This window comes from Mustela lutreola, chromosome 1, assembly GCF_030435805.1.
Source record: "Mustela lutreola isolate mMusLut2 chromosome 1, mMusLut2.pri, whole genome shotgun sequence".
NCBI lineage: Eukaryota > Metazoa > Chordata > Mammalia > Carnivora > Mustelidae > Mustela > Mustela lutreola.
In genome coordinates, this window is record NC_081290.1 from 275687792 (window position 1) to 275703656 (window position 15865).

Consider the following 15865-nt stretch of genomic DNA (forward strand, 5'->3'; position numbering starts at 1 on the left):
ATGTTACTGTCAGAGAGAAATAAAAGTGGGGCTACATTCACCCTCCTGGGCTTCTCAGATTATCCAGAGCTGCAAGTCCCCCTCTTCTTGATTTTTCTGACCATTTATAGTGTCACTGTTGTAGGGAATATTGGGATGATAGTCATAATCAAGATTAACCCCAAACTGCACACCCCCATGTACTTCTTCCTCAGCCACCTCTCATTTGTGGATTTCTGCTACTCCTCCATCATTGCTCCCAAGGCCCTGGAAAACCTGACTGTAGAAGACAGAACCATTTCATTTTCAGGATGTGTAGTTCAATTCTTTTTCTTTTGTACCTTTGTGGTAACTGAATCCTTTTTATTAGCTGTGATGGCCTATGATCGCTTTGTGGCCATTTGCAACCCTCTGCTCTACACAGTTGCCATGACAGAGAAACTCTGTGCCATGCTGGTGGTCGGATCATATACATGGGGAGTAGCATGTTCCTTGATACTCACATGCTCTGCTATCAAATTATCTTTTCAGGGTTTCAACATAATCAATCACTTCTTCTGTGAGTTCTCTGCATTGCTCTCTGTGTCTTACTCTGATACTTATATCAACCAGTTGTTGCTTTTCATTTTTGCCACCTTCAATGAGGTCAGCACTCTGCTCATCATTCTCTTGTCTTATATATTTATCATTGTCACCATCCTCAAGATGCGTTCGGCCAGTGGTCGCCACAACGCCTTCTCCACCTGTGCCTCCCACCTGACTGCCATCACCATCTTCCACGGGACCATCCTCTTCTTCTACTGTGTGCCCAACTCCAAGAACTCCAGACACACAGTCAAAGTGGCATCTGTGTTTTACACCGTGGTGATCCCCATGTTGAATCCCCTGATCTACAGTCTGAGAAATAAAGATGTCAAGGGTACAGTTGGCAAGTTAATGGGCACTAAAGTCTTTTCTTTTTGAGCATATGATTTTAGTAGCATTTATCCCTGAGATGTAAATACAGTGTGCCCATAAAGGTTGATTGTAAAGGTAACTTTAAAATTAATGAAGAGTTAAGGTACAATGGGAAGGATGTGAGTTTTGATTCAAAGAGACTACCCTTATCTCTTGCTCACTGGGAAAAAACAAAAACAAACAAAAAACAAACAAACAAACAAACAAAACAGCCTCTCTCATCTTTAGTTTTTAATCTACAAAATTGTAACATAATCTAGCTCTTATCTGATTGTGAAGACCAAATGATAATATATATACCATGTAGTATACTTTATATGATCTCAATAAAGATTAATTTCATTGCCCTTTCTTATAACATACCTGCAGTACACTTGGCTCTCAATAAACATGTGAATTTATCTCACAAAAATCCATGTAGCAGTTAAAATGAGACACAGTCTCCATCTTCAAGGAATGCAAAATCCAGTGTTGACAGTAAGGCAGTGAAGAAGGCAGCCATGGTGTTTGAAAGAAAGAAAAGTTCAAGTCCATTCCAGGGTTTTAGAGTAATGCCTTCAAAAATAGCTTTTGTCTGATCTTGGCTTTGGATGACAGGATGGACAGAGTTTTAGGAGACAACAGGGGATGAGTGGTAGATGAAAAAGACACCCAGAAAAATACCTCAAACTCAGGGAATTATCAGATGAATCCATCTTAGGAAAATCCATGTAAGATAATGAAAATCTGAAAAATGATTATCTGTAACCAATTACATCCATGGAGTTCTTGAAATGTGTGATTATATGCAAGAATACAAACACAGGCTGTGGTTTGTACCCCGTTGGGTTAGGAGGCATTCTACAGCCAGTAAAGGAGCAGAGCTGGGGGAAATCCTTGTGCCAATTCTGTTTAATGGCGTCTGGCATCCAGCAGGGAGATGCTGCTGTCCCAGCACGATCAGAAGCTCTGCTCTTCCTCACATGGTCATATTGGTGCCACAGATCAAAAAGCAGCATATGGCCTCATTTTATCTGTGACTTTTGGGTGTGACTTTGGGCAAGTTAGAACAGTCTTGGCCTCAGTCACCGTATTGTAAATGGGCATAACTATACTGATCTCACTTATTTTTATAAACAAAATGTGTTAATAGTTGTATTCAGGGGCACCTGGGTGGTTCAGTGCGTTAAGCCTCTGCCTTCGGCTCAGGTCATGATCTCAGGGTCCTGGGATTGAGCCCCACATCAGGCTCTCTGCTCAGTGGGGAGCCTGCTTCTCCCTCTCTCTCTGCCTGCCTCTCTGCCTACTTGTGATTTCTCTCTGTCTAATAAATAAAATAAAATCTTTAAAAAAAATAGTTGTATTCAGAACAGTACCTAAGACAGAGAAAGTGTTCAGTGTATGTGAGCATTTATTACTGTTCTCAGGAGAGGAGGCTTGTTATTCCCACCCATTTCTGGCATTTGACAGAATTCTGGTTTGACTTCAGACCACATGCCTTCCAAGAAAGAGCTTTTGAGTATAGCACAGGCAAAGTTTATAAGGCCTGTTCATATATTTTATGACTACATAGATTTCATGATGCCCAGTCCTCAGAGCAATGCTTGGATCCAGCATGCATTTCTCTGCAATTTATCATGAACTCTGGAAGGAACCTTACTGAATTGTAATATGGGATATTACAAGCTGGGAGAGCCTTTCTCCTTTTTTACACTTCATAGAGGTCATTAGTTGTTTGAGTGTCAGAATAGTATGGTTTTCTTGATATCTGATTTATATGCTACAGATATCGTTAATTACTTTGGAGACCTTAGGGAACATGAGTCCTAGAAATACATACACACAAAAGCATAAACCTTTCCACGATAGCATCTTCAGAAAGGGAGGAAGTAATATTTACACAGAGGTTAGTTGCACTTCACTAAATGATATTTTCTGGAATCTGGAAGATATTTCTCTCTTTTCTTTTTCTCATAAGGTAAGTTATTATAGCCATGTATATGAGAATGAGGAACTGTAGAGGAAGACACTAGTATTAAACATATTTTTAAAAAACCTGTGTTAGACAGTGGACTCTGAGGAACTAACTGAGGGTTTTGGAGGGAAGGGGGGTGGGAGGTTGTGTGAGCCTGGTGGTTGGTATTGTGGAGGGCATGGATTGCATGGAGCACTGGGTGTGCCGCATAAACAATGAATTGTGGAACACTGAGAAGAAATTAAATAAATAAAAGTTTAAAAAAAAAAAACCTGTGTTATGCTCTTTCTTAATCAGATAGTATTTTAAGAAATGCCATGTTTATATTATTCCCTTATGAAAACATCTTTTTTATTTGTGTATTGAGAAATAGTTTCAATGAGGAATGGAAACAGTCTAATCTGCATGACCAAATACCTTGTAACAGGTGCTGGAATAAGAGGGAAAAGAGTATAAGCAAGTAGGGAAGAATGTCTGGCCCCCTGCTTTCCTTTTCCCCTCGCTCACATTGACTCCATCCATGGAGTCTGGCAAAGACCACATGGAGATACCCCTCCTGGTCACTCTGATGCTGAGAATAGCAGGAAAGGGTCCTCTGGACTGTTTGTGGAGGGACACAGAAGTAGGGACCACCTCTGAAGCAGAAAGGAAAGGAATTATTTCATTCTTGGGCACCACACTTAGAAATGTCCTTCCACAGCAGGTGTCCTAGCCTCGAAACTATGGACCTTTTGAGCCACATACTATTTTTATGTTTGCATGTGTTCTTGGTATGTGTGTGAAGGGAGGCGGGGTTTGGGGCTGCCTTGGGCATCTTAGCATGTCCAGCAGCAAGCCTGGTCTCTAGCCACTAGATGTCACTAGCACTCCTTTCTATTGTCAAAACCAATAATGTCTTCAGAGAGCCAAATGTCCCAGAGGGATCAAAATCGCTGCTGGTTAAGAGGCACTTCTCTATAAATAGTAATCAACAGCCTGATTTTTCACCTTTAGTCTTGAAAATGAGTGGGGTTTTCAAAATTATATGCTACGTTGAACTGAGAAAGAGACAACTGACTTCTGTTGGCTATTGAAGAGAGAAAACCATATTATCAGAATAATTATTTGTTTTCAAACTGAGATTTCTTAAGGCACATATGCTTTAACTCTTTGAAATCATATGAAAAAAATGATTTTAAATTTCATACCTTTTTTTAAAAACAAACAAACAAAAAAGAAGAAATGCCTGACCTCATTGAATTTTAGTGTAGACTCTGTTTGTTCCAGGAATAATCAACGTGTCTCCATGTCGTGAATTAAGGCAAGTTTCTACATTTTTTTTTAAGTGATTAGAATAAAATATTTAGGTTTGATGGATTTCATGAGTGTTAAATACTCAAAGCAACTTATGTATACATGTATATAATATTCTATCTGTGCCATCTGGCTTACTGTTTTTATTGTTTTTGTTTTTTTTTAAGGATCAGCCCTTCCTTTTTTTTTTTTTAAGATTTTATTTGTTTATTTGACAGACAGAGATTACAAGTAGGCAGAGAGGCAGAGAGAGAGGAGGAAGCAGGCTCCCTGCCGAGCAGAGAGCCTGATGCAGGACTCCATCCCAGGATGCTGGGATCATGCCCTGAGCCAAAGGCAGAGGCTTTAACCCACTAAGCCACCCAGATGCCCCTGGCTTACTGGTTTTTAACTTGCATTTTATCATAGCTATTTGTCAGGTCATTAAATGTTCTTCAAAAATATCCCCTTAATAGCTGCATAGTTTTGCATAATATATAGGTACCATAGCTTTGACCATTTCCCTCTTGTTTGACACTTTCTTTCTGAGTTTTACTATCACAAATAATGTTGCAATGCACCACCAAACATTTAATACTTTCATGGTACATTTCTGATTAGTTCCTCAAATAGATTTAAAGCAGTGAACATATTTGTCAAAGGTCATTATAAGGCTTCAGAGTCATAGTTATAAGAAGTTTGAATCCAGGGCCAGTTCCGTGAAAAATGGCGGGCATTGAATAGCATAATTAACAAAATCACTATGCTAATTTTACAGAAAAAATGCCGGTTAGTACCATAAAAGCTACTTCTCTATTTAAAACATAGTGATAAAAAAATGAACACTTGGTGAATTAACAATCTTAAATACATAGACTTTTCATTATTTCTGTGGAAAACAGAGAATTCTGTGTATTTTAAAAAATTATTTCCTGAGATCTCAATATTCCCAGTACTCATTAAACATTCTGCCAGGAAAGAGGGATTTGAGTTTCAACAATATGGCTAATTAAATAATGTTTGATGTCTTTCCAATGATTCAATTTCTAGCTCTGAATTGTGTAGGCCTCGTTTAAGGAGTCATATAAAGTGTTCGGGATGTGTATGTTTTTGTGTGATCTGTGAATTAAACTGGTGTCTTGTGCATCTTTGCCACAATGGCTGCAGGAAAGCAAGGTCCTATTTCTTCACTGAAAACATTACCTAACATACTTGTTATCATATTTTTTTAGAAGACAGTCAAAAATTGAATTTGGGATCATATAATGGAGAGTAACTATTAATATTTTCTCCAACCTCAATAAAGTGGAAACATGAAGAAGGAAAACTGTACCAATGTGACAGAGTTCATCCTTCTTGGATTAACAGATGTTCCTGAGCTGAACGTGTTCCTCTTCCTGCTGTTCCTCCTCATCTATGGAGTCACAGTTTGGGGAAATCTAGGCATGATTGCAGTAATTCAGGTCAGCTCTCAACTTCACACTCCCATGTACTTTTTCCTCAGCCACTTGTCCTTTGTGGATTTTTGCTACTCCACGATCATCGTGCCAAAGATGCTGTCCAATATCTTACACAGGGACAAAACCATCTCCTTCCTGGGATGCATGGTGCAATTCTATTTGTTTTGCACGTGTGTGGTAACTGAGGTCTTCCTGCTGGCTGTGATGGCCTATGACCGCTTTGTGGCCATCTGCAACCCACTGCTGTACATGGTCACCATGTCCCGGGATCTCTGTATGGAGCTGGTGTCTTTCTGCTACCTCTCTGGGACGGTGTGTTCTCTGATCCACTTGTGTTTAGTTCTTGAGATCCACTCCTATAGATCAAATGTGATTGATCACTTCTTTTGTGATCTACCCCCTCTCTTATCCCTTGCTTGCTCTGATGTCTCTGTCAATGAACTGCTGCTGTACTTCCTGGCCACCTTCAATGAGATCACCACCATCGTGATCATCCTCACTTCCTACTCACTTATTCTCATCACCATCCTGAGGATACGCTCTGCAGAGGGAAGGCACAAAGCCTTTTCCACCTGTGCCTCCCACCTCACAGCCATCCTTGTCTTCCATGGGACTATTCTTTTCATTTATTGCCGGCCCAGTTCTGGCAACAGTGTGGATACTGACAAGGTGGCCACGGTGTTCTACACCATAGTGATTCCCATGCTGAACCCCCTCATCTATAGCCTGAGGAACAAGGATGTGAAAGAATCTGTCAGGAAAGTGTTGAGCTCCAAAATGTTTTCCTAGAAAATATTTTCTTAACAGAACTCAGTGTCCCAAAAGTGGAGGCTGGTGGAAGGGTAAATGGGTAGCCTGTAGTGTTTGAGTGGAGGGAAAAGCCAGGAAGTAGAGAGTTCTGAGTGATTCCTTTTATTTCACTTGCATTTGTCCCTCTTCAAGCTTTCCATCACTGAATAACCACTACTACCAGTACCCGCATTTCTGCGCATCACACATTTTTTTTTTTTTTGCTTGCTTTTATTTTGTTTCTCCATTCTAACTCTCCATTGTGGATAAAATACTGTCACATGTCAGTGGGATTCTAATCTACTTGTAGAAAACATACATATTTCCTTTTCTAGCTAACTTATGGAAGGAGCCCTCTTGCCCATCAACTGATAAATGGATAAAGAAAATGTGGGATATCTGTAAAATGGAATATTACTCAGCCATCAGAAAGGATGAAATACTGCCCTTTAAAATGATTTGGATGGGGATAGAATGTACGATGGTAAGCGGAATACGTCTGTCAAGGAAAGACGAATATCTGATGATTTCACTCATATGTGCAATTTAAGAAACAAAAGAGGTGATCATAGTGAGGGAAGAAAAGAGAGACAAACCAGAACACAGAATCTTAACTATAGAGGAGAAACTGAGGGTTGCTGGAGGGGAGAGGTGGGGCGGATGCCTTAAATCTGTGAAGGGTGTTACGGAGGGTGCTTGTGAAGAGCACTAGGTGTTGTATGTAAGTGATGACTCACTAAATCATACACTTGAAATTAATATTATACTGTGTGTTAACTAACTGAAATTTAAATAAAAACTTGAAGAAGAGGGGCGCTTGGGTGGCTCAGCTGGTGGGCGTCTGCCTTCCGCTCAGCTCACGATCCCAGGTTCCTGGAATCAAGCCCTGCATCAGGCTCCCTGTTCTGTGGGGAGCCTGCTTCTTCCTCTCCCCTGCTGTTCCCTCTGTTTGTGCCCTCTTGCTCTCTTTGCCAAATAAATAAAATCTTAAAAAAAAAAAAAAAACTTGAAGAAAAAAGAGGTAAAAATGCATTTTCAGGGTACATGATGCACTTCTTTTTTAGTCATCTCTGTGCTTATTGCATTAATTCCATCTGCTATAATGGTATGTGATATGACAGCTTTGTAGCCATCCCCAACCCTTTCTCCTATGCAGTTTCTGTGTCCCAGAAACCCTGTTCCATACTAGTGGCCATATCACATGCATGGGGAGTAGAATGTCTTTGATCCTCACATGTTCTGCTTTCAAATTATCTTTTTGTGGTTGAAAATCATCACTTCTTCTGTTATACCTCTCCACTAAAGTCTTTTTCTTGTTTTGAATCTTATCTCAACCAGTTACTTCTTTTCACTGCCACGACTATTAATGAGGTGAACACACTGCTCTTCATTCTCCTGCCTTATGTGTTTTTCATTGCCACCAGCCTTCAGATGCATTCAGCAACTGGGCACCCCAAAATCTTCTCGACCTATCAGCTTCACACATGACTGCCATCAGCATTTTCCACAGCACCATTCTCTTCTCCTTCTGTGTGCCATAACTCCAAAAGCCCAAGCACACAAAGCGGTATCTGTGTTTGCACAATGGTGATCCCCATGTTGAATCCTGTTATCACAGCCTGAGAAATAAAGGCATCAAAGACACAGTCAGATAATAAAAACACATTTTTTTTGTTCATTTTGAATGTATGTACTGGTAAAACTTACTTCTGTTATTATAGACCATTTTTCTGTGATCGTTGAATAACCTGTGTATCAAGCTCATTTTTTATAAAAGATTTTATTTATTCGTTTGAGAGAGAGAGAGCACATGCATAAAAGCATGAGCAGGGGGAGGGTCAGAGGGACAAGAAGACTCCCCACTACGCTGGGAGCGTGTACTCTCTCCCCCATGACCTTAATTAAGGCCATGACCTGAGCTAAAGTCAAACACTCAACTGACTGAGCCACCCAGGCACCTCAAGCTCATTTTTTTATTAAAAAAAAAAAAAAAATCACTTCACATTAAAAAAAATCACCTCAGGTATTTACAATGGAAAGTTATGAATTTTAGGTCAGAGAAATTATACCTGGCCCTGATAATATGAACCAGACCAGCTGATTTATATGAGCCAGTTTTTATCATCTACAAAAGGATATAATATGATGTAGTTCATAAGGTGGTATGTGGGGGAAGATGAAATGTAGACAACAAATCTGGCATGCTGAATGTGTGCAGTAAATTCTAGTTCTATTCCTTTTCTTCCTTGCTAACCGATAGGTTGTAGAAGTTAAATAATCACTTTTGTATTTTAAATTTAGTGAAGTAGATCACAAGGAAAGATATACATTGTCTCATGTTCAAGAAACTCACAAGCCAGTATTATTATCACAATATGGTTGGTGGGGAGACACAGTTCAAAATCATTGGTGGATATCAGAGATTGTTTCATCATTGCATGCATCTTTTGCTTGACCTTGAAGGGTGGGCAAATTTTTAGGAGAAATAAGAGAGAAACACACAAGATTTATTTGGGAGTAAAGAACATGAACAATGTCATGAAATGAACATATATAGTTAAGTCAATGATTCAATAATATTTTTGAACTACTATTTTGTGCCATAAGCCTACAAGGTAACATGATAGGCACTTGAAGGAATGAAAATTTGCATAAGACAAAATTATTATTCTTAATTCTTTCAGAAAATTCTAGTGTGGAAGATACAAATATTGACAAGAATTTTAGAAATATAGACTTGTTTCTCAGAATATTAGGAATAAAATATATTCATGTCCTATGTTTTATGCTACCTTTCAATCACCTATCAATCAACATAAATATATTATTAATTTATATGGCCATTTGATAAAATTCATATCTCAATTCCCTTCATCAGAACTCCTTAGGTTGTCTTCATAAAATAATTAAGTAGATTTCTTTTAAATATTGAGAGCCATTCAGGGGCCCCTGTGTGGCTCAGGCAGTTAAGTGTCTGCCTTTGGTTCAGGTCATGACCTCAGGGTCCTGGAATAAAGAAAGCCCTGTCTCAGGCTCCCTGAGCAGGGTGGTGTCTACTTTTCCCTGTCTCTCGGACCCTTCCCCCATTAATGCTCTCTTTCTCTCTGTCTCAAATAAATAAACAAAAATTAAAAAAATATTGAGAGCCATTTGTTTTTCTTAAATGTCATTTGAAATTAACTGTTATTTTTAATTATAATCTATATAAATAAGTTGTCAAACTTAGATTATTATAACTATTAGGAAGGATTAAATTTCTCTAGTACTAATAATATTTATTATAAGACAGCCTCATAGGTACAGGTCCCTACTTTTCGAAAACTTTATGACATCATATTTATCTTTCTTCTGTCATTAATTTTGCTTGAAAATGTATATATCCTTTGTTCTGTATTCATCTTTAAATAAATTCCAAATTAGTTCAGTAAGTTATTGAGAGAAAAAAACTAGCTGTTTTTGTTGAAGGTAATGTATAAAGTGCACGGTAGTCTTATATTGGTTCATAAAGTAATTTGGGATGGTTATGATTTTAAATTTACAGTAATGGATTAAAATCAACCTGATTTCACAAATTTGGATATATAATTATATCCCACACTACTTTACATATTTGAGTGTATTCACATACGTGAAACTGCCTTCCTTTACACAGTGTCACTTACTTGATTTTAACTCACATAGAACACTTGTAGAAAAGTAGCAGAAATATTATATTGCTTTGACTGGAGTGAATGATGAAAATGAAAACCAAACTATAAAATTTTAATAGATTCCTCCTAGTGTTTACAAGGAAATATAGGTATTCAACTAACTATATATTAGAAAAAAGGAAAACTCTTGGGGCACCTGGGTGGCTCAGTGGGTTAAAACCTCTGCCTTCGGCTCAGGTGGTGATCCAGGGGTCCTGGAATCGAGACCTGTATCAGGCTCTCTGCTCCGAGCCTGCTTTCTCCTCTCTCTCTGCCTGCCTCTCTGCCTACTTGTGATCTCTGTATGTCAGATAAATAAACAAAAGATATTAAAAAAAAAAAAGATAAAAGGAAAACTCTTGAAACTTGAAACATAGCATCCACATTTAGAAAGTAAAAAAAAAAAAAAAAAAATTAAAAAGAACAAAGTTAATAATATGATAATAAAGACCAGAGTACAAACCAATAAAGCAGGAAGGTGAAGAGCAGAAGAGATCAATGAGTTTGTACCATGAAAAGATTAATATAATTGACAAAATTTTAGCTACAATTACTAAGAGAAAAGGAAACAAGAAACAAAATTAATACAAGTATCATATGGTTTCACTTATTTGTGGAGCATAACAAATAGCATGGAGGACATGGGGAGTTAGAGAGAAGGGAGTAGGGGGAAATTGGAAGCGGAGGTGAACCATGAGAGACTATAGACTCTGAAAAACAATCTGAGGGTTTTGAAGGGGCAGGGGGTGGGAGGTCTGGTACCAGGTGGTGGGTATTATAGAGGGCACAGATTGCATGGAGCACTGGGTGTGGTGCAAAAATAATGAATACTGTTATGCTGAAAATAAAAAATAAATAAATAAAAGAGAATTGATGAGAGTTAAGTTGAGTAAATTAAAATGAGTATAATGAACAGTATAAATAATTTCATGCCAACAATTAGGTCAACTTAGATTAGACAAATTTGAAAAAGCTCCATTTACCAAAACCCATAAGGAAATAGGAAAGCTGAGTAGATATGTAAGAATAAGTTCAATTTGTAATGAAATATTCCCTCCACCCCTACCAATATCCAGACACAGACTTCTTCAGCAGTTGCTTTTACTAAATTAAGTATATAAGCATTAGTACCAATTGTTAATAAACTCATAGAGAACATACAAGACATGATGCTCTTTTTAGTTCATGTGATTATGCCAGTATTCCCCTTTTACCAAAGCCAAACAAAGGCAAGGTAAGAAAGAAAACACAAACCAATATCTCTCATGCATACAAACACAAGAATTCTCAAAAAATATTATATCCAATAGTAAAATAAAATAAATGCACTAAAACATATAAAAGGATTATGAACCATGATCAAGTGAGATTTACCCCAGAAATGCAAGGTTGGTTTAATATATGAAAAGCAATGTAGGGACACCTGGGTGGTTCAGTGGGTTAAGCCTCTGCCTTTAGCTCAGGTCATGATCTCAGGGTCCTGGGATCTAGCCCCGCTCGGGCTCTCTGCTCGGCAGGGAGCCTGCTTCCTCCTCTCTTTCTCTCCCTCTGCCTGCCTCTCTGCTATTTATCATCTCTGTCAAATAAATAAATAAAATCTTAAAAAAAATGTAATACATCACTTATATACAATAAAAAGGAACAAAAACTACATGGCCACCTTATAGATACAGAAAAGTTATTTGATACCAATCAGCACCCATTCAAGATAAAATTTACCAGTAAGGTAGAAATAAAGGAAATTACTTCAATTTATGCAGGATGTCTACTCTCAGTACTCACAGACTGAAACATCATAGATGCGGCAAAACAATGCCAAGTTGAGGCCAGGGTTCCCAGAGCCACCATGTTAGCAGGCCAGCTCCTCTGAAAAGAAAAAGTGAAAGCCAGTGACACCAATCCAATAACCCATCCACCATGCCACTGCTGCCAGGGCCAGCCCCAGCAAGAGTCCATGCCCACTGCTGAGCCTCAGCATTCAGACCATAAGCAGCTGCCCAGCCATTCAAGGCCAAGACGGCAGTGGCCATAAGAAAGATACATTTCAATCTTACCTCTCACCATACATGGACATTAACTCGAACAGATCACAGACTTATATTTGAGAGTAAAAATGCAGATTATTAATCTGACGAAGGATTTGTGCCCATAATATATAAAGAGCACATACTAATAGAACATAGAAGACCAAGTAAAAAATTTTTAAATAGGCCAAATATTTCACTAGCTATTGATAGAAGTTGTAATCTGAAACAGATTGTGTAAGATGGAAAGAAGGAGAGATGCAAGCCATGAGTTAGTTGCAGGTGCCCTGAATGAGGAACTAAAACATGAACAATGGCCTTAAGAACACCACCAGTAATCACAGCTCTTTCTTTCCTTTGGCCCACAGATTTTTACTCATGGGGCAACTCCAAAACAGAGAGCTGGTGAGGATTTGTCTTTTCTTTTGTTAATTGTGAAAGGTAATTTGGGAATGGAGAACCAAAGGGAAGGTCTCCTCAGCCTTGGCTGTTATCTTTGGCACAGCAATTTTAGGAACATATTATGTGGTAGTTGAGTGTGCACAAATTTATTTGCTTTAGATTACTTGCTGACCACATATACCTTTAAAAATGTATGTGTACAGCCAGCGATACACACAAACAAATAGAATCCTGTGGCCTAGATTGATGTTATGAAGTCAGAAGAAGAACACATTTAGACAAGAGAATGGATGTAGTCTTATTCAATGGTTTCCAGCATTGGACATGTACTGAAAAAATGAAACCTTAGAAATCTCTCTGGTTTGTTCTTGTGTTCATACATTCCTATGAGTGGAAAAACCAGAGGGCTGTGATTGCTTTCATTGGCTATTTATTTTGAGGTGATCCAAGTGGCCACTATCTGTGTCTCAATCCTCTCCTTTGTAAGATAGTCATGAAACCCAAACTATTTCCTGGCTAGTTTACTAGGAAGCTAAAAGGAATTAATACTTGCATAATATTTAGAACAGTTTCCAGCACCTACCAAGGGCTCAGTAAGTGTGATCTATTCTATAGTAGACAATATTTTTGTCTATATTTATGACAACTAACATCATTAATTTTACAGTGTGTAGAAGAATTCTGATATAGCATTAGTCACTGTGTCCTACAAGAATATAGGGGATTCTTGGGGCATCTGAGTGGTTCAGTGGGTTAAAGCCTCTGCCTTTGGCTCAGGTCATGATCCCAAGGTCATGAGATCAAGCCCCAAGTTGGGTTTTCTACTCAGCAGGGAGCCTGCTTCCTCCTCCTCTCTCTTTCTCTTTCTCTCTCTGTGATCTCTGTCTGTCAAATAAATAAATCTTTAAAAAAAAGAATATAGGGGATTCTATCATGTTATGAAAAAGGAAGAATTCCTAAGAAATCTTCGTGTTATTTCATAATTGCCTTATGAGCTGTATCCCACACATATGACACTTGTGATAACATAATACCATGAAATACAGAAAGAGGCATGTTTGGTTTTAAAGAGTCATTTCCTAAATTGGATAATTTAAAAAATGAATTTCCTGATGATATGCCATAGAGATGAATCTTATTTCTGCTATATCACATGTAGTCTAGATTTAATTTCTCAGCTTTATTTTATTTTATTTTATTTTTTTATACCATAGAGATTAGTAATTGTTTGGGGGCCGAAGGATCCCATTTCCCAGGAGCTTAAATTACAGTATAAGTCTCTGTCTGCTTACACATTTTCATATCTTCAGCACCAGCAAGAAAATGTCTGTCACTCAAGTTCGCTAGCTAGAACCAGCCTCTAGTTACTTGAAAATAGAAATGAAAATAGAAAATGTTCCCTGTCAACAATTATTTTAAAGATATATGAACTCATCTCTCTTCTAATTAGAGAATGTTTTAACAAGGCTTCTATTTGTATGCAGTTACTGTTTAAAATGCTTTTGCTTTTCAATATTCAGAAACACTCAATAGTGAATTTAGAACAATTTTCTCCTTAACATCAAACAAGGGTATGTATGAAAAAATATAGAATAAGCAGATGGTAGCTCTCTTCTCTCTCTCTCTCTTTCTGTTTCCTCCTAACACCTTTCAGACCAGTTTCTTTCATGAAATCAAGAATTTATGATCATGGAAGAGCTCCTTCATTGTCCTACCAAGGCTGAGGGTTGCATTAATGTGCCTGCCAGATGGTCATGGACAGTCAGGACTTGTGAATTCTGTGCTCAGAGAATGAAATGAATTATTTTGGATTTGTTTTGGAGTTGTCATGAAATAGTTTCTGATTATCAGCCTACAATATTAGGAAGAAGCAGGCAAATAACCCAAGTATTTTGTTCTGTTTTGTTATTGTTTGCCAGGTAATGAAAACAAACAATCATAACTTCAAGAAATTGATTTTTTTTCCTCTATTTAAAGTTTGTTCAAGATATGGTGAAGATAGCAAGTTATGTTCTAGTTCCGAATCTCTTCACTTAAATTTCATTACACATATGCATAGAGGTCAAGAGTATACTCCCTCTGCTGTCTAGAAGGGAGGGCCCAGAATAGAATGCTTCAACCTCTATTTGCCTTTTATTTGAGGAATGGTCTCAAGGAGTCTCAATCCCTCTTAGATGATAATCAATGTAACCATTTCTCCCAACAAACTACTTAGAGAATTTGGGAGAGTTTTCAGGCACCTCTTTTTTGAGGAGGATAAAGGATTCATCTTAAAGTTAGAGATAGATCTCTAATGATATGCATTCATACATCTAAATGTACCTCTTTATTTATATCTACATATATACACCAAGTGTACTATTCAGTGTCCTTTTTTTAATTAACTACCTTCAAAATGTAATTTTAAATAGCTTCATAATTTTATGTCCCAGATATGATGGACCACAGTTTAAAAATTACTATTTCTGAGTCAACTTTTTCATTGTAATATTATAAACAGTACTGCAACATAGTTTTGAACATAGCTTTTCACAATTTTATCAATGTAACTAAATATTTCTTACAACACCTTATTAAGAATATAATCTCTCATAAAAAATACAATATAGCTTTTATTGTTGTCGGGGTTAAGACTTTGGATATACGATGCCACCTTACTTTCCAGAAACAATGTATTCAAGAGTTCTATCTTTCTGAATCTTTATTAATATAGATCATCATGATTATAATAAGTGAAACAGTTAAATTGATAAGTAAAATTCGCATGTTCAAAGTATATCTTAAATCTCTTATTTAATATTTCAAAATTTTAAGGATTTTTGTGAGCCACAAACCTCAAAAATTGATACAGTTCTCGAAGATGGAATATTAGAAAATTTTATTTCAGATTTATGTTCCTGATAAACTCAATTTTTTAAAAAAAGATTTATTTTTTATTTATTTTTTAATTTTTTTAGAATCACAGTAGGTTTTACTCTCCTGGACAGCACTTATTAAGTTTCTGCAGAACAGAGACAATTTCTCTATGGGTTTGAAATGTATCCTTAAATCTATCTTAAATTCCATTAAATAACTGAACTTAATTAAGCATCTCAATGTATTGTGATAGACAAGGTTTAATTTGTTTAAGGTTTCTCCTAATGCCAAAGACAATTTTGATCAATGGGATCCCATGAGACATTTAGCATTTTGAATTATTTGACAACTGTGTTTTTGTTATATCTTATGCATACAATATTTGATATCAATGCTATATTTTTCTAAAGTTATTATTAATCTGTTTTTACTCCCTTTTTAGAAGAAACACAAATTTAACATTTGTTTTCCTGAACCTGACAC

The 15865-nt window shown here is 37.2% G+C and overlaps 2 protein-coding genes across 2 annotated transcripts; both read left to right on the plus strand.

Moving 5' to 3' along the window:
* On the plus strand, positions 1–942 carry LOC131822606 (olfactory receptor 5D18). Its single transcript, XM_059158895.1, has one exon. It carries the CDS (start codon positions 1–3, stop codon positions 940–942), a length of 942 nt encoding a protein of 313 aa, XP_059014878.1.
* Positions 943–5475: 4533 nt separating this feature from the next.
* LOC131822607 (olfactory receptor 5L1-like) lies at positions 5476–6411 on the plus strand. The gene has a single exon (XM_059158896.1). It carries the CDS (start codon positions 5476–5478, stop codon positions 6409–6411), a length of 936 nt encoding a protein of 311 aa, XP_059014879.1.
* The last annotated feature ends 9454 nt before the right edge of the window (positions 6412–15865 follow it).